This window comes from Mesoplodon mirus (genome assembly GCF_964341445.2).
Source record: "Mesoplodon mirus genome assembly, chromosome: 5".
In the NCBI taxonomy this organism is placed as follows: Eukaryota; Metazoa; Chordata; class Mammalia; order Artiodactyla; family Ziphiidae; genus Mesoplodon; species Mesoplodon mirus.
Window position 1 is genome coordinate 79,055,254 of NC_138980.1, and position 24,652 is coordinate 79,079,905.

At 40.6% G+C, this 24,652-nt stretch overlaps 1 protein-coding gene and 1 long non-coding RNA gene across 7 annotated transcripts in view; one reads left to right on the plus strand and one right to left on the minus strand.

Annotated features, from left to right (window-relative positions):
* LOC309804378 overlaps positions 1 to 24,652 on the minus strand; it is a 138,336-nt gene that overhangs the window by 99,381 nt on the left and 14,303 nt on the right. The window lies entirely within an intron of this gene.
* On the plus strand, positions 3,378 to 24,434 carry LOC309804640 (glutaredoxin-like protein C5orf63 homolog). 6 transcript variants are annotated; one of them, XM_082622060.1, is made up of 5 exons: positions 3,429 to 3,611; positions 3,751 to 3,787; positions 18,886 to 19,006; positions 23,103 to 23,159; positions 23,811 to 24,434. In XM_082622060.1, the coding sequence occupies exons 2-5, from the start codon at positions 3,780 to 3,782 to the stop codon at positions 23,985 to 23,987; spliced, it is 363 nt and encodes a 120-aa protein (XP_082478186.1). In that variant the 5' UTR covers positions 3,429 to 3,611; positions 3,751 to 3,779; the 3' UTR covers positions 23,988 to 24,434. The 6 variants fall into 6 exon arrangements, with proteins under 6 accessions (XP_082478188.1, XP_082478186.1, XP_082478189.1 ...); XM_082622062.1 differs by lacking the exons at positions 3,429 to 3,611; positions 3,751 to 3,787 and adding an exon at positions 3,378 to 3,420; XM_082622063.1 differs by lacking the exon at positions 3,751 to 3,787.

Genomic DNA, 24,652 nt, shown 5'->3' on the forward strand with positions numbered 1-24,652 from the left:
ATAGAAAATTACAAATCCACCTCCCTCAATAAAATGTATTAAGTCTGCAGTCTCTGTATAATATATGTGCACTCAAGCTACACTAATTTATTCTACAATTACTTTTATTTTTTAGCATTTTTATTTGGCTCTTATGCTACATAATTAATGGTGTTTACATGGAAAGTTTCTCTAACTAATGTAAATGGCATAAGTGGATTACTGAGAAAGCCTTAAAACAAATAAACATTTTTCTCCTTTTAAAATTTTCTTCACTCTCCTCTGAATGTCTGGCACAAGAGCAGAGTTTTTTAAATGTCAAGGGGAATATAGAAATCAGGCTACTGAGATCCATTCTCCCCTGGTAAGACAGACTTGTAATTCTGTTTCCTGTAATGGTTGGCCTGGGGGAGTCAACAGCGACCCCACTGACCCTACACATCCAGACTCAGAAGCCAGTCTTTTCTTTGGGAGGTTGCCACTGTTTTTCTCATGACCTTAAACATAACACAATATCTGGTCCCTACAGATGACTTCCCACAGAGTTTGCAGTACTGGGGATGAGACGTTCATGAGATAAACAAATAAGCTCACTATAAAGACCAGAAAAAAACCAGGGAAGGAAACCTACCAGGTTTCTAAATACCTCCACCATCATGATCACATCACCCAGTTGGGGCAATTATTGGGGCTGTCCCTCCTAGTCAAAGTTCATACTGCATGTTTCTTCAGTGGCAGCACATAGCCAGGTTACTGTAAAATAGAGTTGGCATGAATGACAGTCATTAACTGTCAGGACATACATTATTTTTCTAAGGTGTTCTCAAGAGAAAGTGTTAACACCAAAAGCCATTTCTTTGCTCCTGCTCTCTAAGAGGCAAAGCCTGGCAGGAGGGAGTGAAGATGCCTCACTCCTCACCACACGTCCAGCCCCTAGGAGGTCTTGAAGGCAGCCTGGCTCTAGGTCATCTCTGGAAGAACAGGTAATGTGTTTTCTAAAGTACCCTTGGAGTTAACTCAGGAGTTGCAGACCAGGCTCTACCAGCAGGCTTCCTCTAGAGCAGGCTTCTGTCTCAGAACTGACAGCAAAGCTGGCAGGGCCTTGAGATCTAAGAGACAACTCAATCCATGTGAGTTCTGAATGGATGTTCCAGAACACAGAGATCCTTGCACCGGCCCTATCCAGATTCCAAGAGCATAGCTTGGAATTAGAGTCCAGACCTAGAGGACAAGATGGAGATCAAGTACCTATGACAAGCCCATTTTGAGTGAACAAAATTGCACAAGACCCATGGCTACACTAAGACTTTCATATTCTCTCTTTTTAAAAAAAAAAAAAAATTTATTTATTTGGCTGCACTGTATCTTAGTTTCGGCACTCGGGATCTTCATTGTGGTGTGCGGGATCTTTAGTTGCAGCATGTGCAATCTAGTTCCCTGACTAGGGATCGAACCCAGGCCCCCTGCGTTGGGAGTGGGGTGTCTTAACCACTGGACCGCCAGGGAAGTCCCAAGACCTTCATATTCTCTTAAGACTCTTAATTTTCACATCACGTGACCCATGTTAAAATCTATATACATCTCACACTTCATAATTTTGCTATGTAAGATTTTATAATTTTGCTTTTGAAATAATTTGGCTAAAGTAACTAAAATATGCTGTGATTTCTCAACAGTCACCATGTATATTTAAGAACTCTCCCTCACGAAGAGCATCTCATCTAAAAACTGTTTTCAAATATAATGAAATTGTTTTGAACATTGAATCCAGCAATTAATATAGCTGACGCAGTATTACAGTTTGTAACCATTAATAAATGTCTATTAATTTTTTTTTTTTTTTTTGCAGTATGCGGGCCTCTCACTGCTGTGGCCTCTCCCGCCGCGGAGCACAGGCTCCGGACGCGCAGGCCCAGCGGTCATGGCTCACAGGCCCGGCCGCTCCGCGGCACGTGGGATCCTCCCAGACCGGAGCACGAACCTGCGTCCCCCAGATCGGCAGGCGGACTCTCAACCACTGCGCCACCAGGGAAGCCCAATGTTTATTAATTTTGCTTTGGCAGATTTTTTTTTTTTTTTGGAGACAACAATTTTTCCTGGTCAGACTTCAGACATTTTCCCAAGCTTGGCTCAGATGCCCAGCACTGTGAGTCTTACACCTAGAGGTAAACTGGTCCTCTGGGCTTGCAGCACTCAGCCAAGCTCTCCCAAAGTGATTGGGCATCGATTACAGTGAGTTCTCAGGGATGCCCAGCCATTTCACAGGACTTCCACCCTCAACTAAAACAATCATGAGGAGGTCTGAACAATCCAAGAAATTCTTACTAATTACTGGAAATTTGTGAATTTTTGGCTCTTTGGAGAAATTTACCAGTAACCAATGCTAAAAGCCTTCACTGGTGGCCTTGGGTGGAGTCATTCTTCTCGTTCAGTGGATGAAATCAGGTGTCATAAATCCAATTTACAGTATTTCCATTCTCCAACAAGAAATGAGATTTGGAAGCTGATTTGGAGTTGCATTTCTAGGAAGCTTTTCTATCACTCCACAAAGTTATGCATGTACCACCAAGGTGTTTATAACTAGACCCAAGATAACTTCTTTAAAGATAACATACCAGCAACTGTTAGGTGGAGCATACTTTGTCGATTGATTTTTTTTTCTTTTTTAAATTTTCTTCAGATAAATTAGGTCTTATCAAAGTGTATCAACTCAAAAATAATCATAGGTAGTCTGTTGACAGTCACAAAATCCCCTCTTTTGTTATCAGCACATGTTGAAATGATAAAGTTAGAATTTGAAAACTCTACTTTCTAGATGTGCGCTCTAAAAGTTATCACATGACCAATGTGGTTTGTTTAGGGGATTAATTCCTGACCTTGGTTTGTTTTGTATCTCCTCTTAAAACATGGAATACATACTGAGTGCATAGTGGTAAGCTCAGGGATACTGACATCAGACTGCCTGGGGTGGAATCTCAACTCTGCCATTTTCTAGTTCTGAGAACTAGGGCAAGCTACTAAGCCTCCATTTCTTCTTCTGTAAAATGGTACTAATAACACTTAATAGGATTATTTTCAGGATTAATCAAGTTATGAACGTAAAGCTGATGGTGAGCAATCAATAAGTGTTAGTTTTGAGTATTACTCATTATTTTCTCACACCTGATGCTCGTTATTAATGGTTCCCAAACATGCCAGGTCACTTTTCCGTGGACTTTTTTTTTTTTAAACAGTGTGGACTTGGTTCTTGTATCTCTCTTTTCATGCGTAACAGCCCAAGCGCGGCCACCCTTCAGAGGGACGATCGGCTCAGACCTGTGATCCCCTGATGCCTGCCCCAGCGGCTGCGGGCCGGGGCGGAAGTGCGGGGCGGGCTCCTGGCGGCCGGGGCGGAAGTGCCGGCGCACGGCGGAAGCGGCGACCCGAGCAGCCGAAGCTCAGGTGGGTGCCGGTGGTCGGGTGCCGGCAGTTGGGCGCTCGCGGGCCCCCTCCTGGAGCCGGCACGCGGGCTGGAGAGGGGGGCACGGGAGCCCCACACTGTGCCGCACGCTGCCGATTTCGATTGTCACTACAGGAAATTTAATTAAACCGGGAGCCATAAATCCGTGAACCTCCGGGGGCAAATTATAAGCGTGAGTGTGTGTGTGTGCGTGTGCGCGCGCGCGCGCGCGATGGCGCTTTGGGAAGTGAACAGAATCACGGGTGGGAAAGGTAGCTTTTTAAGAGGAAGCAGAAAACATCACAACTTAATGCTTCTTCCGTGATTCACAGATGCCCTGCTTCGGATTTAATCGAGTTTTATGAAGAGGTAATATAATCTCGACTGGCTGAGATGACTGCCTTTTTAAATAAATATTTTTGAGCAACCATGTTGACCTTTAATTGAGGGCTGAAAGGTTTAATCGTGGGTGCTGGCAGGAGCACTGTGAGTCCTGGGGCTCTCTGGACCTCCTGTCTGCCTTTGTTGGGCAAAAGCAGCCCTCTGAGTGCTGAACCATGAGAGAATAAATCAGACTGTACAGTTCTCAAATACTTAGCCTTGTCAGTCACCCCTGACAAATATCCCTCATACAATTTTTTAAGTAAGTCCAGAGTTACAAAAAGTCCCTACTAAATTGCTACTAACCTGAATAGGCAAGTGTCTGTTTCTAAGGCTGTTCTGTTGAAGAACAAGGAGTTTTTTGCCTGGCAGATCTTTATTCTTGTTTCTTAACAGAAAGTATTTTACGTCGTACTTTATATTTTAGAGCACTTAAATCCACAGTATGGCCCAGCTAAACCCCAAGGCTCTCAGCTCCTCCAGGACAGGGATAGTATCTAAGATCTGTTATGCCCCCCACACTTTCTAGCACATTCCCCAGCATAAGCACGTCTCCTTAACCACACATTACCTTGGTTAGGCAGCCATGAGAGCCATGTCTCAGTGTGGGACTGCTAAAGATGAAGTGGCTATTAGTGGCCACAGTCTTCTCATTTACTAATTATCTCAGGAATACTGTGTGAAAATGCTTACGAAGCTCTCTACCAATATTTACAGCTGTATGCATTGAGATTTAAAACACTTGGAAAAAGAAGTGTGCCCTGGAAATACTGAGTGGTTATAGTAATATTGGGGGTAAGGCGGAACTAATCATGGTTCCGTGTGAAATGTCGTAGCCTAATAACCAGGGTCCTGTTCTGCTGAGGAATTGCCTGGAACCAGAAAGGTCCTGTTGTGAAAATTAAGGTTGGCGGGGCTAGTGTTTTAGAAAGGCAGGCTCCACAGAGTTTCTTTCTTCATGCTTATTGTGGTCAGTAGTAGCTACCTGCCAAGGAAGGATCAATATTTTTATGTCTCCTTTATCGGAGGAAAATATGGCTATGTGGTTTTCTTTAGATGGATTGATGGCAGGTAAGGAAATAGAGAGGAGGATTTTCCAACTTGGGAATTTATTGGACTGTATTTCTATTTTATTCCAGATGCCTGGTTCTCAGGGACTCTTAAGTACCCAGAGGCAATGTGGAAATATGCCTTCAAAATAAGGTTTTTTTTATTATTAAGGTTTTTGTATTTCATAACATGTGCATACTCCAGCTGGCTGATGCGTTTAGTTACTCTAATGCCAGGGCTCAGGGTTTTTCACACGTAGCAGGACCTTGAAGAGATCTGGTACAAGTAGTACTTTTTTTTTTATGTTCCTTATTTTAAATCTAATTTTGCCACTGCTTTATTCAAGGAGTGTACATCAGAGGAAGCCAAAAGCCAGCTGGAATAGTTCCTGCATGCAGTTTTAATCTTGTTTGCAATTATTTTGAAGGGGAGAAACTATCTGGATCCAGGGATGTGTAGCTACACAGGTAGCAGGGAGTAGGTGAGCTTCCTTCATCCTTCCCCTAGTATCACATAGCAAGTTTGAGAGACAAAATTATTTGAGGAAGAATATGCAAAGTGAAAGGTTTGAGCTAAGTTTCACGTAGATATTATTCCACATCCCTACCTTCCCATCTCAGTTACAGCCGCAGAGAACTGGAGGCATGAAAACATTACTCTCTTTTTATTCCAATCCTTACCCAAGATAAGATTTCCAGAGATGGAGGCAAATGCAAAATACCTTTCTATTTTAAGAAAGGATTTCAGAGCATTTTACCAGTAATATCTAGTAATAACCATTTTACTGCTATAGGCTTCATCACTGGTACTGTATTATTTGTTTGTAAATCTTTCCCCTACCCAAGGTGTTTCCTTAAGGGCAGGGAAAGTATCTTAATCACTTTTATATTTCTAGTATCTGGCACGGTGCCTGGTACATAACAAACACTCAGTACATGGTATAGAAGGGAGGCTGGATCTATAAGGAGTGTGAAAGCATCACTGGGAATGCAACAAGGTAGAGAAAAGACTATAAAGCAGTAACCTTTCAAGGAGCTACCAGTGCAGTTATAAATGCTGCAGTTACTAACGCCTCGATAAACAGCTTGGAGTAGGGAAGGGCATATTTGAAAATCTACAGATGGTCACCAAACTGCCTTCCAAGGAGATGTAGCCTGATCAGTTTGCATGGTCTTTGTTATACTGAATAGAGTATGCAAACTGAAAGGCCCCACCAGCCCCCTTTCCACTCTCTCTCAAGGCCTGCCATGCCCAACTCCTCACCCAAACACCTGTTGAGTGAATATTTGAAAAGTATCCATTTGAAGGTATGCCAAATTATTAGCTTACCTAGGCCATAATATCTTGGTTTGGTCCTGCCTTAAGGATAAAGGACTTATGTTTGTTCACTATTTTAAGGCTAGGTTACCCAAATAATATTGAAGGAAAGCCACAATTATCTTTTCTCCTTTACTAACATTTCAAAAGAGTTCAAAGTTGACAGCTTTTTGTATTGTAATAGGGCAGGCATGTGGTATATGCTGCTTCCTCTGTTGCCAATGGAATTCCAACAGAAACCAGAATGTTACTACTGGAAACAGATGAACTTCCTCTCATTGTTCCTGTACTTCTTCATATTAATCATGAAATAATGGGGAAGTGGCTTCTACTTTAGTCAGAGGGAAGGACATAAGACTGAATTATTTAATTTTTTAAACTGTTTTCTTCTTAAAACATGTAGTTCTTCTAGTCAGCCAAGAGAACGGATACTGTTATTTAATAGAAATTTAGTCAGCCAAAGCAGCTTAGGATATAGACTGGAAAAAAAAAAAAAAAGAGAGAGAGAGATCTAAATTCAGCTCTGTTTCTCCAAGTTCGAAAATAAAGTTAATCTGTATCATCTTAGATTTAAAGATCAGAACCTCGTTCTTATAGTAAAAGAATTCTGCCGTCCGAAGCTGAGACTTTTCCTCATTCTCTCCATCCTTAAATTAAATCTTAAACAAAATGTGGTATCTGTTATTCAGTGTACTCTGAGGATTAACGTATAAAACTTTTTGAGACTTCTTTTGGAAAAAGGGGGTTGAACTTGGAAGTCCCTTGCAGTTCTGAGAATTCTGTGTTGGTCTCATTATACATAAAAACAGGCACTGTTCAAAGAGAAATATAGAGGGAAAAAATTGCAGTATAAAAGGCTTTGGTAAAACAGTTTCTTTATCCATAAAGCAAGGGAAATCTCCAAAGTGTCTTGGAATCCAGTTCCAAAATATTAAGATTTTCTATCAGTGACAAGTTTTAAGTAACAAAACAGGACTCAGAGAATTGCAGAATCTCACATAACTGAGGGTGGCTGAGGCATGACCTCAAGGGTGGATAGTTCCCAACATTCAGGTATTAGTGTCACAAGTCCAAAGAAATGCTGGATTTAATATCTCAAATGTTCCAAAGTCATTTGCTACAAAATGGCTAAAAATGAATGAAGCATCTTTCAGGTCTTGTGTGGTCATGTAGATAACACGCCTCTTTGGCAAGATGAATTGGAAATGATGGAGTATTAGTGACAAATGGAAAGCATTGCCTGGGTGGATGGAGTTTGAATTGCAAACAGTTACTTTTGGAAATGAAGTTGTGTGCTTTTTAAATAGCAAGGAGACTGGCATTACTAGCTGGGTACAATAAGACTAAGATGTTTTAATGAAATTGCCTTCTTTCTGGGTCAGTATTAAGTATCAGATATACCTTCAAAGGGAATGGGTCATTTTGGTTAAGGAGGGTAATGTGGAGAGGAGTCTGCATAATTCCTTTTGTACTTTGTTCCCATCCCTTGAACTAACTTGATTTTGCCGTCATCTTAAATGCTATCTTTATGGAATGAGGGAATTTTCAAATTGGTTTTTAAACTCTATTAAGCCCTCATGTATAATATAACCCAACCACATTATTCAGGCTTTCTTGGCTTTCAGGAACAGCTTTGCAGCCATTATGTCTTTTTTTTTTAACATCTTTATTGGAGTATAATTGCTTTACATTGTTGTATTAGTTGCTGCTGTATAACAAAGTGAATTAGCTATTCGTATACATATATCCCCATATCCCCTCCCTCTTGCGCCTCCCTCCCACCCTCCCTATCCCGCCCCTCTAGGTGGTCACAAAGTACCGAGCTGATCTCCCTGTGCTAAGCAGCTGCTTCCCACTGGCTATCTACTTTACATTTGGTAGTGTATATAAGTCCATGCTACTCTCTCACTTCATCCCAGCTTACACTTCCCCCTCCCCGTGTCCTCAAGTCCATTCTCTACATTTGCATCTTTATTCTTGTCCTGCCCCTAGGTTCATCAGAACCATTTTTTTTTTTAGATTCCATATATATGTGTTAGCATACGGTATTTGTTTTTCTCCTTCTGACTTACTTCACTCTGTATGACAGACTCTGTAGGTCCATCCACCTCACTACAAATAACTCAATTTCATTCCTTTTTATGGTTGAGTAATATTCCATTGTATATATGTACCACAACTTCTTTATTCATTTGTCTGTCAACAGGCATTTAGCTTGCTTCCATGACCTGGCTATTGTAAATAGTGCTGCAATGAACATTGGGGTGCATGTGTCTCTTTGAATTATGGTTTTCTCTGGGTATATGCCCAGTAGTGGGATTGCTGGATCATATGATAATTCTATTTTTAGTTTTTTAAGGAACCTCCATACTGTTCTCCATAGTGGCTGTATCAATTTACATTTCCACCAACAGTGCAAGAGGGTTCCCTTTTCTCCACACCCTCTCCAGCATTTATTGTTTGTAGATTTTTCATGATGGCCATTCTGACTGGTGTGAGGTGATACCTCATTGTAGTTTTGATTTGCACTTCTCTAGTGATTAGTGATATTGAGCATCCTTTCATGTGTTTGTTGGCAATCTGTATATCTTCTTTGGAGAAATGTCTATTTAGGTCTTCTGCCCATTTTTGGATTGGGTTGTTTGTTTTTTTGATATGGAGCTGCATGAGGTGCTTGTATATTTTGGAGATTAATCCATTGTCGGTTGCTTCGTTTGCAAATATTTTCTCCCATTCTGAGGGTTGTCTTTTCATCTTGTTTATGGTTTCCTTTGCTGTGCAAAAGCTTTGAAGTTTCATTAGGTCCCATTTGTTTCTTTTTGTTTTTATTTCCATTTCTCTAGGAGGTGGGTCAAAAAGGATCCTGCTGTGATTTATGTCATAGAGTGTCCTGCCTGTGTTTTCCTCTAAGAGTTTTATAGTGTCTGGCCTTACATTCAGGTCTTTAATCCACTTTGAGTTTATTTTTGTGTATGGTGTTAGGAAGTGTTCTAATTTCATTCTTTTACATGTAGCTGTCCAGTTTTCCCAGCACCGCTTATTGAAGAGCAGCCATTATGTCTTAATAATACTGAACATTGTTGCACACTCTGAATTCAGAATATGCCTCTGCCCTAGGCCAGATGCTGAGTCAGTATCTTCAGGGTTGAGGATAAGGGGAGGGGTACAGTGTGTGCAAGCCCCACTGTGTTACCAAGAATTAGTCCAGAATCCCCTTGGGACCCCTGGGTGCTAGAGGGAGTGTATAGTAACAGTATATTACTGTTCTTGATCAGCATCTTCATTTTATTTTTCTTAGCTGAATGTTTTTCTGGAAACCAACCCCATTACCAAGTAGACTCCTCTGAAGCAATGATCTGGAAAATGTGACTGCTAAGGTCCAAAGATTCTAAAACAAACTCTTGCTTACTCTGAAGATTCCTCCTCCCTTTCATTTCACATCTGTCAGCTTGCTATAGGCCTAGGCAAACACAGCAGCACTTCTGGACATGGAGGAGAATGCCAAGATGATGAGGGTCTGCCATTAAAAATCATTCTTTAAATGTGTCCATCACTAAGAAAGAAACACATTATTCTTCCTTTTCAGAGGCACTTTTCCATCTCAGATGCTCAAACAGTTGCAAGATCAGTGTCCAGCCACCCTAATGTCGCCTCCCCCATTTTCCTGCTGGGTCTTTTCTGATGCCAAGGCTTCCCAGTTATGACTGAGGATCTAGAGAAGCGAGTTTGCGAAGAGCAAGCCCGTTTACACTTCTGCCCAGATCTGTGTATGAATTTTGGTCCTCTTTTAATGGCCTAGCATTTTAGATTCCTACAGGTAACTACTTCCAAGCCTTTCTTTGGAGACCTTTGACGTCTTGAGCTATTGCCATGGCATTTCTTCTGTGTGTGGTTTCCCCTTCTCTGATCTGGAGGATATTTAAAAAGCAAAGCCTACGGGCAGAGTTTCTCCTAGTCTCTGTAAAACGAGAGAACAGGGCAGGGGGGTGTATTTCCATTTTACAGTTGATGAAACAGGCTTAAAGAGATGAGGAATTGCCTAGCATCAGAGAACTAATTAGTGGAATTGCCTGTCTTTGGGGTTTATATTTATGAAATCTGCACACAGAAATGCATCCAGGAATTCAAACATGCTGAATTCAAACTGAAACTCTGTAAGAAATAGTCACTTTAAAGCTCTAGATGAAGAATCATACCATTTGTGCTTAATTCCCCTGACTGATGAGTTCATGGGAACTATGTTCATTTAAATTTACTTTGACCTCTCTACACAATTTATTCAAAAATACTTTGGAACAAGTTTTGTCTTGAAAGATTATTAATAAGTCCAACTTTACCACTGCCTAGGCAGCTTCTGTTTTGATGTACAAGGGTTGGGTTGAGGATATCATTGGTAAAGTAATAGTGGTACTGAATTTTCTCTTCCTTGAAAATATAAAGGCAAGTATTGGGAAGGAGCAACTGGAAGGGAAGTGACTTTTGTTCAGAACTTATCAAGGGGAAACCTCTACCCCTTGCAAACTGAATTTCAGTGCCCTGTTCTGTAACTATGTGAGACCTGAGTAAGGTAAGCCAGTACCTGGTGCCGAGGTATTTGCTGGTCTAGGTATTCAGTCTTAGGAGAAGATAAATATGCTGGGTCTTTGATCAGTGATATCATGTCTTAGGAATTCCTATTTAAGTAATGTTCACAATCTGAAGTTTTCAGCTATTTCTGTTTGAAATATTTTTCAGTTTTGCAATTCCCTATTTCTGAGACTATTATGCCTAGAGTTTTAAATCTTCCTTTTGGGGCCAGTAAAAGCACATTTCAGTCAGTAGAAACATCATCATTATCATTATTAATAACAATACCTTATTTTTTGTATTATTTAGTAATAAATAGTTAAGCCTTATTTCTCTATTCTGCTTTTTAACTTATACAATGATTTTTACATTTATTATCTCTTTTTAAGACAGTAAAATTTTGCTTTTACTCTTCTCCCCTATCCCACTCCCTCCATCCTCACCAGAAATATCCCCTTTTACTTAAGATGTGAAATTAGGCAAGAGTCAGACAAGGTAGTTCATTTTAGGGGTAGGCATTGGTTGGAAGGTTTCATTCTTTTGGAGCAACATGAGACGCATCTCATCTGATTTGTGGTAGCTTCTTTGACTACCCCTATTCTAGTCCAAGCCCTTATCACTCTTTTTGACAGTGGGCCACTCCCCTCTTTCTGGAGACACTTTCTCCTGTTGGCTTCCATGATGGCCCACTTTTCTGATTTTCCTCCTACCCCACCAGCCTTTCTGCCTCCTTTGCTGGCTCCTCTCTACCCAACTTCTGAATGTTGGATTGCCTCAGAGATTTGTCCTGGGTCCTCTTCTTTTTCTCTGCTATTTAGATGATCTCATGATCTCAGGTGTAATTACAGCCCTTAAACTGAGGGAGTCTCAAATTTCTATCTCCAGCCCTGGTTTCTCTCCTGACTACCAAACCTGTACACGTGACTTTCTACTTGAGTCTCAGCTTCTCCCTCACTGAGCTCCCAGACCCATACATCCTTCAATCTGTTCCTGCCTCAGCTGCCATTTTAGTAAATGGCACTGCCACCCACCCAGCAGCTCAAAACCAAAACTAGAATAGTCCTTACTGTCATTTTTAATTCCTCATATCCGGTTCATTGGCAGGTCCTTTGGCCCTGTCCACACCACCCTCCTTTCTCACCTGGACTACGGCAGTAGCCCCTAACTGGGTCCCTGCTTCCACTCTTGCCATCCATTCTCACACAGCATTAAAGTCATCTTTTTAAGATGTACATGAGGGACTTCCCTGGCGGTCCAGTGGTTAAGACTTCACCTTCCAATGCAGGGGGTGAGGGTTCGATCCCTGGTCAGGGAGCTAAGATCCCACATGCCTCGTGGCCAAAACACCGAAACAGAAAACAGAAACAATATTGTAACAAATTCAATAAAGACTTTAAAAATGGTCCACATCAAAAAAATATATTTTAAATAAATATAAAATGTACATAAGACCCATCACTTCCCTCCTCTAAATCTAACTGTGTGAAAATAGAACCTCAGTTCTTTAACATAGCCTGTGAGGCCTTAGGTGATCCAACCCCCACTGACCTGTCTCCTCCACTCTTCCCCTTGCTTACTGTGCTTTAGCCACATGGTCCTTTCTGTTTCTTCCACTAAGTCAAGGTTGTCCTTACCCCAGAGTCTTTGCACTTACTGTTCCCTGTCCCCAAAATGCTCTTCCTTCAGATCTTTGTACCTTCTCAGCCTTTAGCCTCAGCAAAAATGACACCTGCTCAGAGCATTTTATTTAAAGGACCTGCCTTAGTCACCATCACATCACCCTGTTTCACTCCCTCCCCTCTGCTTACCACTGTCTGATGTTGAGAGACATAAAAGAGTCTCTAACTTCCCTATAATATGGACCCCATGAGGCCAGGGACTTGACTTTTCTGTTCACCACTGAACCCAGTACCTATGAGTATCTAAGACATGGAAAACAGCAGATAATTGTTGAATCAATGATCTCATCCCACACCTGGATTTTCATAATTGAACTCTTTCCCATCACCATTCTTCTTTCCTTTGCAGCCATCCTGCTCGCTGTTGCCAGATCAATCTCCTAAAACACCGATTTTATCACATCACTCTCGTTTAAAACCCTTCATTGACTCCCATCCAAAAGGCCACAGCATTCCTACTTCATGCCTTTGTGTCTAACCCTGGCTTCGGAATGCTTCCCCTTTTTCTACGTATCGAAATCCTACATGATTTAGGATCCTTCTCTCGTGAAACCACTTCCAATCTCAGCCCACAGTACTCTTCCTTTCTCTTATGACATTTAAAGTTGCCCATTAGATGTCCCTGTTGTGATCTCTCTTGTATTTATATTGTTTCCATGAGGAATTTAACTCCCTCCTCCTGAATCTGCTGGAGTACATCTCTCTATAATTCTTGTTGCTTGTATACAGAATGTGGAGTTGATTTCTCCATGTGAGAGGTTTTTTTTTTTTTTTTTTTTTTTTTTTTGCGGTATGCGGGCCTCTCACTGTTGTGGCCTCTCCCGTTGCGGAGCACAGGCTCCGGACGCGCAGGCCCAGCGGCCATGGCTCACGGGCCCAGCCGCTCCGCGGCATATGGGATCCTCCCAGACCGGGGCACAAACCCGTATCCCCTGCATCGGCAGGCAGACTCTCAACCACTGCGCCACCAGGGAGGCCCTTGTGTGAGAGTTTTATTTGGAGGGAAAGAAATGGACTAAACACCAGACAGGATGAAGAAAAAACGATAATGGTTTATTTTGCTAAGAATTTGAAGCGGTGAGGGGGGGATATGGGGGCAGAGTGTATGTACCAAGTGATGGATATGTAAATGCCATATACCTTCAGTGAAATTATAATCTTACTGGTTAGGCCAGGCCCACACTTCAAATAGTTAGAAAACTTTTGCACAAATCAGTGTGTTGAATGCAAATTAACAGAGCACCCACTGCATTCAAACAGTGTAGTAGAAACATCCAGATACTTGGAAACCCCACAGTCATGGTAATAATTTAAAAAAAAATAAAAAGGGGTTTTGTCTGTAGGAACTCATATGACCAGTCATTCCTTTCTGGGACTGATTCTCTACAGGCTTCTCTGCCCCCATGTGGTAAACCTGTTGGCACTGAAGCCTGGAAGTAGAAGCTGCAGGGAATGAAGTGGACATGCAGGGTATGTCTGCTCAGGGTTTCATGTGTTATGTGGGATCAAATCAGCAGTCCAAATGCATAGCCAGGTGAGGCTGTGGTGATCATTTCGCAATGTATGCAAATATCAAATCATTATGTTTTACACCTGAAACTAATATAATGTTATGTTATTTAAAAAAAAAGAAAGAATGAAGCTGAGCATGAGGCCATGTACAAGTGGGCCCACAGGTGGCTGGTGAGCTGAGGATCCTTGTTGTAATATCATGTCTGAGTTGGTGCTACCTCCTTGGTGGTTCCCCTGGCCAGGCACCCTGACTGCTGTGGCTGAGGTGCTGAAAAAGAACCTGAGATCTCACGCACGCAGGGAGTGAGGGCCCCGCTCCAGGTTGCCTTCCACCCCCTACCCTCTGTTTCTGTTCTACAGCCTCATTCTAACCCTGCTTAACCCCTTGGAATTGACACCTCAAAGTATCTGCTCAATTTGCAGCTTTGATTGTGTCTCTATATGCTGCGTCTCCTTGTCACTCTTGGCTCCACACTGGGACCCAAGATCCTAGGGTAGGCTCTCACTTGTTGGGGAGAGAGGGAGGTTTGGACACAGCTGACTGACCAAAAGCATATAAGACCACTGGGGAGGCATCATTTGTCCCTGTTTCCCTGGATTAAGTAGAGCCCAGTGACCCAGATGAGTCCCCTAAGAGCAACCTTACCTCATTACATAAACTTTCAGTAATCTAAAATAATGGATTTTGTTCCCAAGAGAGGGATGTGTTTGTGTGTGTGTGCGCGCACATGTCTTTCTAGTCATTGTGTAAAAATAGGAATGTTGTACTTAGATGGTAATGAATGTGAAATGGAGCACTTAACATCTCACATGGCATAAATGACGGGACGGAAGCCTTGAGCCTCCTTCTGGAACACAGGTTCAGCAAGAGTGACGGTAATAGTGTTTGGTTAATGTCAGCTCAGCATTAAATTTACATTGTATTCTTGTGAAGAAGCTCCAACGTTATCTGTTAATAATGAAGGCGGTACCTGAGTTTATATAAACTTTTTGATTTTGCACATGAGCTAAGAACACTGCAGCTTGCTGATGAGGGATCATATGAGCTTGGAGATTCGGTGTGCCCAAGGACTCTTCATATGAACAAAAATTCTGGTCAGTGAAGGTCAGTTTCTGTACTCAAGCGAGAACAATGTTGTTTCCCTTCGAGTCAGACACACACAGCATTTGAAGAATCCAAGAACCCCACATAAGTGATGTGCAGCCATAGCCTGGGCGGCTCCTCATGCAAGAAATGAATAATCCTTAATAAAGGCTCAAATGACCCTGGCTTCTTTCTATGCAGTAATCAGTTGTATTAATGGTATGTCCTTCAGTGCTTCGCAGGGAAAATGCTATAAAGTTATCTTCCTTATCTTGCTTCAAGGAGGGCTGAATTGGTCCAGTCAGTCCTCCTCCATGTTGTTATTTGATTCTGCCATAAAGACCACTGAAGTGGGCCTCAGTTTTGTTGAAAAGCCAGCATTCCCTTTCTCTTTCAGGGTGATCCATGCCTCTGAGCGGCAGCAGACTTGAAACAGCAGGAGTCACCATCTTTATTGTTAGGCTGTGGAATTTGTTTTAGGCACATTCTAAATCCAGTCTTATGCTTTTTTTTTGTCTGTGACAAAGGTGACCCAATTGTGCTTCTTTGATATTATGAACACAGCTCTTTTTGCTCATATCACAGAGGCATGTAACAAAATACAAAGGATAAAATTGTGTCTTCGTGTGTAGTAAGGACACACACTTCATGACTAAATTCAGTGACATAATCAAAAAGGTGCTATCCTCCCACAGTCATGAGTCAACAGGCATAGACCGCCTTTCAGAGTATTTTTTATAGTGCTGAGATACTGTTCAAAAATAATAGAACTAATGAAAATGTCACATTGTCAGAGTAGCCAATATTAAGATTTTACTTCAAGAAAGCATGATGGGGTGACTGTGACATTGACAGCAGTGGTGTTAGGGTTTGGGGTGTTCCAGTTGCAGTGTAACATTTTTCATTTTACTTTTCATTTCTAGAACTAAGTGAGCTCCAGTGTTCAGAACTTTAGCCATAATATCTTATTTCTGCCTAGGAGAGGTATGGGAATTTTTTTTTTTTTTTGTATCAGACTCTAATATAATTTTATAATACAGTGCCTACAAAGAAATAAGTTAATTTAACAATGTGGTAAAACGCACGTGCCCTAGTGCGCTAGGGCATTTGGAAAATATGCAGGTAGTAAAATTGCATAATGCTAATGCATTTCTCAGTAAACATATGTGCCATGTTTAAGTGATTAAATACATATTTAAAAAAGGGAGAAATAGAGACTAACATGGAAAAGAGAACTAGTTTTAAACAAGATGGTTGTGGCATCTCTGAAGACTTTACTTAGCTTTTTGGGTTGGTTGAACAAGTATTCTAGCAAATCTGGAATGAAGAGCAACTCTGTTTACTCTGACAGGTTTTATTTGTCTTGGGTGCAACCAAGACCACATGCTGTGTTTTGTCGTGTTGGAAATACTGAAGCAGATTTCCATTGTGAATGTGAATTTTTTTTTTTAACAAAAGCCTTAACACCTCAGTCTCAACTCAGTTAGGTGAAAGCAGTAAGTTTTCCATTCCTTACCAGCCTGACATCAATAAATCTTAAATCCCTCCACCAAAAGCACACAGCTGCCGTGCACTGTCCTGGTTGTAACCTTAGGTCACTGCCTTAGATAGCCTGCTCCTTCTCATTTCCAAGAGCTATCTTTCTACCTTTACTCTCACAAAACTGATTTTTAAATTTTTCTTTCTCCTTCATTTAAGACAGTTTCTTTAACTTCATACCCTAGGAGGGTGTGCCACTGTTGGCATAAGGCCTTGCCAAAACCAACGATGCAGAAATTTCTACCTGTCAAAAACATGGCTAGCATTCCATGGATACTTCCCCTTCCTTTATATCCTCTGTAGACAGAGCCATGTTTGGAAGCTATTGTCTCCAACCACATTCACCTATTGGAGTGTTGGTTCTGCTGAATTTATGGAACATATTATATATACCACGGCTTATCACTTAGTTGAAAGCAGCACAGCATATTGTGAAATTGTTTAGATCCATTTTCCTCCTTAGAATAATGCTGGGTCCTTGTAAAATCCTTATTGCTTTCCTTTTTTATGCATTATCAGGACCATTTAGTTAGCAGGGAGATCCAGGGAGAAGTGGAAGACTTAAGGATTTAAGAGAGAAGGAAAGATTATTGTTTTCACAGATCAGAATCCAATCCTTTTGTCCCATCTACTTTACTCTGGTTTGATATGGATTTAGTGCTTTTCTCTAAAGTCATATCATTCTGTCTGAAATGAGTTTAAAGCTAATCCTATGCTGAGAAGCCTGGTCACCAGTAGAGATTAGTACATAATTATTACAGGCGTGCTCTCTGGAGCAGAGCAGGAGGAGATTGAAGGTGGTGGTGAAGGGGCTGGGACCAGCTGCAGTGCCCTGGCCTGCATCTTGTGGACACCATGAGGAGCACTGACCTTTAGTTAGGATATGAGATCCGCCCACATAGTGACTGCTGTGCACCCTGAGTGTCTGATCAGGGTTAGAGGTGAGACTAAAGAGGGGGGGAAAGGCTCACACCAGTACTATTAACATTCGAACAACTATTTGAACACCTACTATGTACCAGGTTAATTGTAGGTGCTCAGGAATATTGGGGTGAACAAGTATCTGCTCCTATGGAACTCATGTTGTAGGAGAGGGGACATATAGGTAAAGAAATAATTTTAGATAGTGAAGGATAAAAGAAAACCACAGCAAGATATGAGGAAGAAGAGTGGTGGACTGGCCCACATTGGTAAGGTAGTCACTAAGGCATCTCTAAGGAGGTGACATAAGCCCAGGCCAGATGAGAAGCTACTTAAGAGTTTTTCATGCAGAGAAACAGCAAGTACAGAAATCCTGATGAAGAAATGATCTTTGGTTATTCAAGGAATAGAAAGAAAATCTTTGTGCTGCAAGTTGCCAAGATAAGGGAGGGGAAACTGATAGATGAAGTTGGAGAGATAGAGTAAAGAGAAGTTAAGAAATGAAGATACCAGGAATGAATTCATGCAGGGAATATTGATAAGTGATAAAGTCAACAGTGTATATGTGTTTTAAAAGTGAAATCATCATATCTGTAGTTTAAAGGACAAAGCTGGAGGCTCAGTAGAATAACTAGGAATAAGTAGGGTGTCTTATGTCGAGCAAAGTAGCAGGATGAGAGAGCTTCAAAGCCTAGTGTTTGACATGCTGCTATTACCAAGCTGTTCTTATTGGAATATCTCCAGTAGAAACACTAGTACATTTGTGGATGTTTTAAAAAACGATGACCATCTCCTTTTAAAATACTTCTTAGAAGAGCTGAGTAGATTTTTGTTTTTGACAGGTTGACTCAGCCTAACCTCCCCTATAAGTTCCTCTAAGGACAGCTCTGTGTTTCCCCACCTCTTGCAGCAGAGGGGCATAAATCTCATAAGTAATAGCTTTAACCTTCAGCTGCAGACTTGTGCTTCTTGCTTACTATCTCCTTTACCATGAAGGTGGCTGGGCATTGTTGAATGCTTACCTATAAGATAAGCTATCTCTGCAAATAAAAACCATTTCAGGAAACTTCCCACATTTTAGGGGATCATCAGGATGCTAGCAAAATCTGCAGGTTGAAATTTAATTTTTTATTCTAATTAACAAGCCCATGGAATTTGCTTACAGAAACCAAGTTATTAGACACACAACTAATCCATACATTTGGATTTTTTCCCATTCTAAATTCTAAATTTGGAATACGGTGAATATTGAGGCATCATGAAGACTTGCCAAACATCTTGGCCTCTCTGACACTCCTGGACTCCAAGAAGCACATCTGAAGTTTTCAAATTCCATCACAGATTTGCAGCTTACCGTTTCTGTTATAAAGAGCAAAGTCTACGGCACATAAGTTTACTCTCTATTTTTCTTTTGGCAGAATTAAGATGCTCTGGTTTCAAGGAAATAGCATGCAACTTGCCAAACACTCCTTTCAACTGCTCTTGAGAAATCTCTCTGCCTCTAAGACTGCTCTGCCTGTGCTAACCTTATTCACAAAGGTACAGAGTAAAAAGTAAAATCACTACTTTAAAAACATAAAGGATTAAAATGTTGGGTGAAGAAAGTTGTACATTTAAGAAAGGGGAAAAATGTTGAAAGCAAAGCAATGGTATAAATTTTCTTCAGACATGCTCCTCAATTTTTCAGTTCCAGTTACAACAGTGGTAACTTTATCCTACCCTACTACCCTATCCTACTTCATTGTGCCACTGTTATCAGGAGGTAAATTAATATATTTAATCGTCATCTGATCCATACATTGAAAGAAAAGAACTATCAGATGTTTACAAGTGTATCACTTAGAAATATAGTCAACTCTTATTATTTGTGATAGTCATGTTCTATAAAGTCACCACGAACACTGAATTAGCAAGTACTGAACCACTGCTCCTAGGGCAAATATAGGGTTAGGTTCCTATGAGCTTCTGGTCACAACATTTTTGAACTGATCAATACGTAACCTTGTTTTACGTGTGTTTCTGTTTAAAGACACCTTATTTAACATATATTGTTGATTCATTAACACTGAGCTCAGGGCCAACAACACTGTAACTTATGCATGAACAAAGCTTATCTAACACAGTATTTTCTCCATAAGGCACATCACAGCCTTCTTATGCTTAGAAACACTGGACAGCACTTCAGCACTATGCTTGGGCCATTTTAAATCGCAAAATAACCAAGAAAAAGCACAAAAATGCAAAAAGAGTGGCACTAAGTAGAAAAGGACACTTGTTTACAGTATGAGAGCTGGAACAAGAAGGCAGAGCATCATCCTGTCCCACCTCAGCCAGAAATGTGCACTTTGAGCAACTCAAATTTTTCGCTGCTCTATGCACCTGCATGTCTGTGAATGACTACAGAAACTTGGGTATTGATTTTAGGGTTACAAATAAGTTTTAGCTAATAGATGAATTTGCAAATACAGAATCCACAAATAATGGGACTGACTGTACTTATTTTCTTATCCCTAACACTGGTTTTAAGCTATAAAGCAAGTTTAAATTTAAGAGCTTTTTCCTCTAAAATTTATAAGACAAACATTATGGATTTCCTTTTGCTAGTTAACATTACTTTGTGTGATTTGTAATCAAAACAGAAATAAACTGCAGGGTAATAGAATTACCTTTAGTGAATAATATTGCCATTCAAACAAAAAAGGTCTCTTGTTTGATAGATTTTTTTCAGATTTCAGGCATTTTAGCAATTTGAATATATCTGACAGTTATCTAATAACAAAGTTTAAGTCTTTTAAAAATTTCTTATTGAAAATAGTTAATCTTTACTTTTCATATTCATGAGTATATATTGCATTATTATGGAACAAAAATATTTCATCATTTGTGTCTACATATGAGAAATGTGTGTGAAAATTAACCACAAAAATAAAATAATCCCTTAAGGCTAACGGTGCTCACTCAGCCTAACTATTCTGCACTATTTTTCAGTTTGAACAACAGCCAGGTTAGCCAAAAACATGTGCCAAAGCAAAACACACTAATCTTCCACTCAGCTTAAAATTTGTACCAAACCCTTCATTTGTGTCATTAGACATATAATAAGACATTACTCTCAGCTCCCGGAGTTCACAGTCCTCTGAAAGAAAAAGTACAGTATCAGGTCTCTTTCAGTTATAAATAACAGAAAGTACTACCCAGAGTGGCTTAAACAAAAAAAGGATTTTATGGGTTAGTCTGGTTTCAGGAGTAGCTTGATTCTGAAACTTAAGCACATTACCAGTCTCTTCAGCACTCCATTCTCTAGGTTAAATCAGTTCACACTCTGGCTCTTCATATGGGTAACTGCAGCGATCCCAAGCCTCAGATCTCACATTTCAGGTATCTACAGAAACTCCAGCAAAACCGTCACACTATCATTTGGCTCTGATTGGCCGATCCCTGAGCCATTTGTAGTCGAAGGGCTACAATATGCTGGATGCCTCAGCCTAAATTAGGTGTTCCACACCCGTTCAGGGAGGAGTCAGCCACATACTGAGAGCAGTTCTGTGAGGCAAAATCACAGCATTCTTGCTACAAGAAAGGGGAGTGGGTGGTAGACAGCCAACCCACCAAATGTCCACTACAATTCAGGGATAGGGTAAATAAGTGCTGGTATTGGCACACTGAAAATCCTAGACAAGGATGTACAAATGTTCCAGACCACTGGGTCTTGTCATTTTTCAGCTCATAGATTTCTTTAAAATTTGATGACCTTTCCTCATAAAAATACATACACACGTGATAATTTGCCCAGACTTCCATAGTCCCTGGGTTGTTTGTTTTGTTTTGTTTCTGGCTGCACCGCACAGCTTGTGGGATCTTAGTTCCCCGACCAGGGTTTGAACCCGGGCTCACAGCAGTGAAAGCGTGGAGTCTTAACCACTGGGCCACCAGGGAATTCCCGTTCTCTGTGTTTTAAAAAAAAACAAAATAAAACACCTGATCCTAGCTCTACTAAAGTCTTTTTATTATAAAAGCAAATAGTACCAAATTTGGTACTTCTGCAATTTCACTGGTTCTTGTTTTGCTTTTGCTTTTAAGATCCTCTCTTGACTTTTTGAAACTTTCTCAGAGAATTTTAACGTGGTTATCTTAAAAATCACAGACTGGGCTTCCCTGGTGGCTCAGTGGTTAAGAATCTGCCTGCCAATGCAAGGGGACATGGGTTGGAGCCCTGGTCCGGGAAGATCCCACATGCCATAGAGCAATTAAGCCCGTGCGCCACAACTACTGAAGCCCACATGCCTAGAGCCTGTGCTCTGCAACGAGAAGCCACCACAATGAGAAGCCCATGCACTGCAACAAAGAGTAGCCCCTGCTTGCTGCAACCAGAGAAAGCCTGCCGCAGCAACAAAGACCCAACGCAGCCAAAAATAAATAAATAATTTTTTAAAAAGTCACAGGCTATCCATAATCTATTTATTGATAATGCTAAAATAACATAATGAGCCCTGAAGCAGGAAAATACGGCCAGAAGGACTTTTCTGAAGGAAAACTGTCTTTTGATGATCCAGGTTCTTATTTCAAAATAAGGTGAGTTAAGCTGGAGGAAGGGCCTCCATAACAGCTCATCTTTTCCTGTCATGTTAAAAAGCAGGTTTTATATAAACATCAGTAATGTTGAATCTATTTTTAGCTCATACAAGAGAACCTATAGTAGTACCTGTTCATTGAGTCAAGACCTGAGAAGCCTTTAAAATCTGCCAATGATCCATAGCATTCTCGGCAGACTTCTCCTCTAGATGGTTAGGGTGCAAACAACAATGGGCACTAAAACTCCCTTGCTCCTAAGGTGGAGAGTTAGTCTGGGAAACCTATTGCTGACACTTGTAATGAGAAAACTGACAAAACATTGAAGAGTTGGTACAATCATCACCCAAAATAGAGATTTTTCCCTTTTAAAAATGGGATGATCACTATCTAACTCCATCCCAATGGGTTATTAGGAAAAACAGGCTGGGGAATCCCCTGGCAGTCCAGTGGTTAGGACTTTGCACTTTCACTGCCATGGGCCCGGGTTCATTCCCTGGTCAGCGAACTAAGATCCTGCAAGCCGCGCGGCGCGGCCAAAAAAAACAAAAACAAAAAACGGAAAAACAGCCTGGCAAATCTCAGTGCCCCCCAATCAAAACAGACTTTAAGACATTCTGGTGATGTCAGCCAGGCCTGGAAGGTGCTCCTGACCTAGGAAGGACAAAGCCCTAGGACTATAAATGATATGGAAAATAATCTTCCTAGATATCAATTAGATGAAGCCAGTAACAAAAAGTGTAAGCATCTAAATGTATTGTGTGTATATATATATACACAGATGTACATATATACATACATATATGTGTAACAAATATAAGCATCAACATTTACTAAATAGATTTATTTGTCAAGAAAAATCAAAACACAACTAAAAAATGCTGAAAGCCCATTTACCATGAAATACTAGCTATTTATAAGATTCTGTGGCAGTGTTTTGCTTTGGAAAATAAAACAGTATAACCTGGTAGAAAACTGTCCTTTAAAATAAGTATAATCTGCTGCTTGTGGTTTTTGTCAGGCTGAATGCCATTCTTTGGGTTTAATGGCTTTTTTCGTCCTGTAGGATCCGTGCCCCCTTTGTGATGAAGCCAAGGAAGTACTGGAGCCTTATAAAAACAGGGTAATATAATACAGTGTGGCTTTATGTATATGGAATAGATACTGTATGTAGTATAAAGTATCTGCCTGGATCCTTTCTTTAAGAAAAGAGATTGAATGATTTTGTCATTTAAATTTTATTGAGAGAGATTTTAGTGCTAATTTCCATAAAAGTCATTACACCTAAGTGTTTTTCTCTGAGCAGTACTGGTTTTCTTACTCTGACTCTTAAAATGAGTCAAAGTTAACTAGCAGGTACAGCATTTGGGCCTTCTGTTAAGTTTTTGTCCCTATTCCTTTTATCTTATGTTGTCATTTCCATGAAAGTGTTTTCCTGTAGCAAACCATAACACCTTTCCCAATCTTACAGCCAAAACATGTCTTTCTTGATTCTCAGGCAGCTTCCCAGTTGGGACATTGTTTATTTCATTGGGAACTGAGTAGTAGGTGGATGCTGAACCTAACAGATGTAACAGAAAAGTAGCAAAACTAGGGAATGTAAAGAAATCAATCAGGTTATGCAATTCAGGGTCATTAGCTGCCTGCGGACCTCAAACAACAACAGTAAAAACCTCTCAGCATTAGAACCAGTCTGGGGATCAGTTTGTCACTACAGCCGTTGCGTTGTTCCATGTTCTCTGAAATCTAGAGCTTTAGTCTGTCTCTGTTTCAGTTTATTTTACAGGAGGTGGACATCACACTTCCAGAAAACTCTGCTTGGTATGACAGGTATAAATTTGACATCCCTGTCTTTCATTTGAATGGCCAGTTTCTGATGATGCATCGAGTAGATGTCTCAGAACTTGAAAAACAGCTCCAGAAACTTGAGCAGCAAGGTGTGGGAGGCTGATGAATGCCCTCATGATTTTCCACCCTCTCTGTCCGGAACTCATTTTCCTGAGCAAATGACTGTGGCCTCATGCTCCTTTTGTCACTTTCACACAGCTCTAAGGATGTTCTGAACTCAGTGGTGCCAAATAAATGGTAATATTCCTCTTGTGATTAATGGAAGTACCAATGTGGGAACTGTTTACCTGTTGGCATTTTATAAAATAAGAGGAGTGTATTGGCAGGGAGGGGATGATGGAAGGCAGGAGAAATCTACTTGTTTTATTTATTTTTCTCCTTTGTATTAGTATGGAAGCATTTCACATTCATTGGACAGAGCCGTTTATAGGAAAAATGCTCTGTGTCCCTGTTGCTGCCCTAAGGGCTTAACTTTTTAATGAAAGAATAAATGTTCTTCCACTTGGTAGATAAAGTGAAATGTGAATTGTTAATAACTGTGCACAGTCAATAAAAGGATGTTTTAACAAATGCATCTGTATGAAGTCTATCTCAGAGGAATTTAATAATACCTGTTTAAAATTAGAGCTCATTTTTTTTCGATAGAAGAGAATAATTATCCTAGCCAAAGACACTTTGTTTGAGAAAAACAAAAGACTTAAACCCCAAAATGTATATAAGAATCTCAACGTGTTTTACAGGTAGTCAGTAAACTGATTTGTAATATTT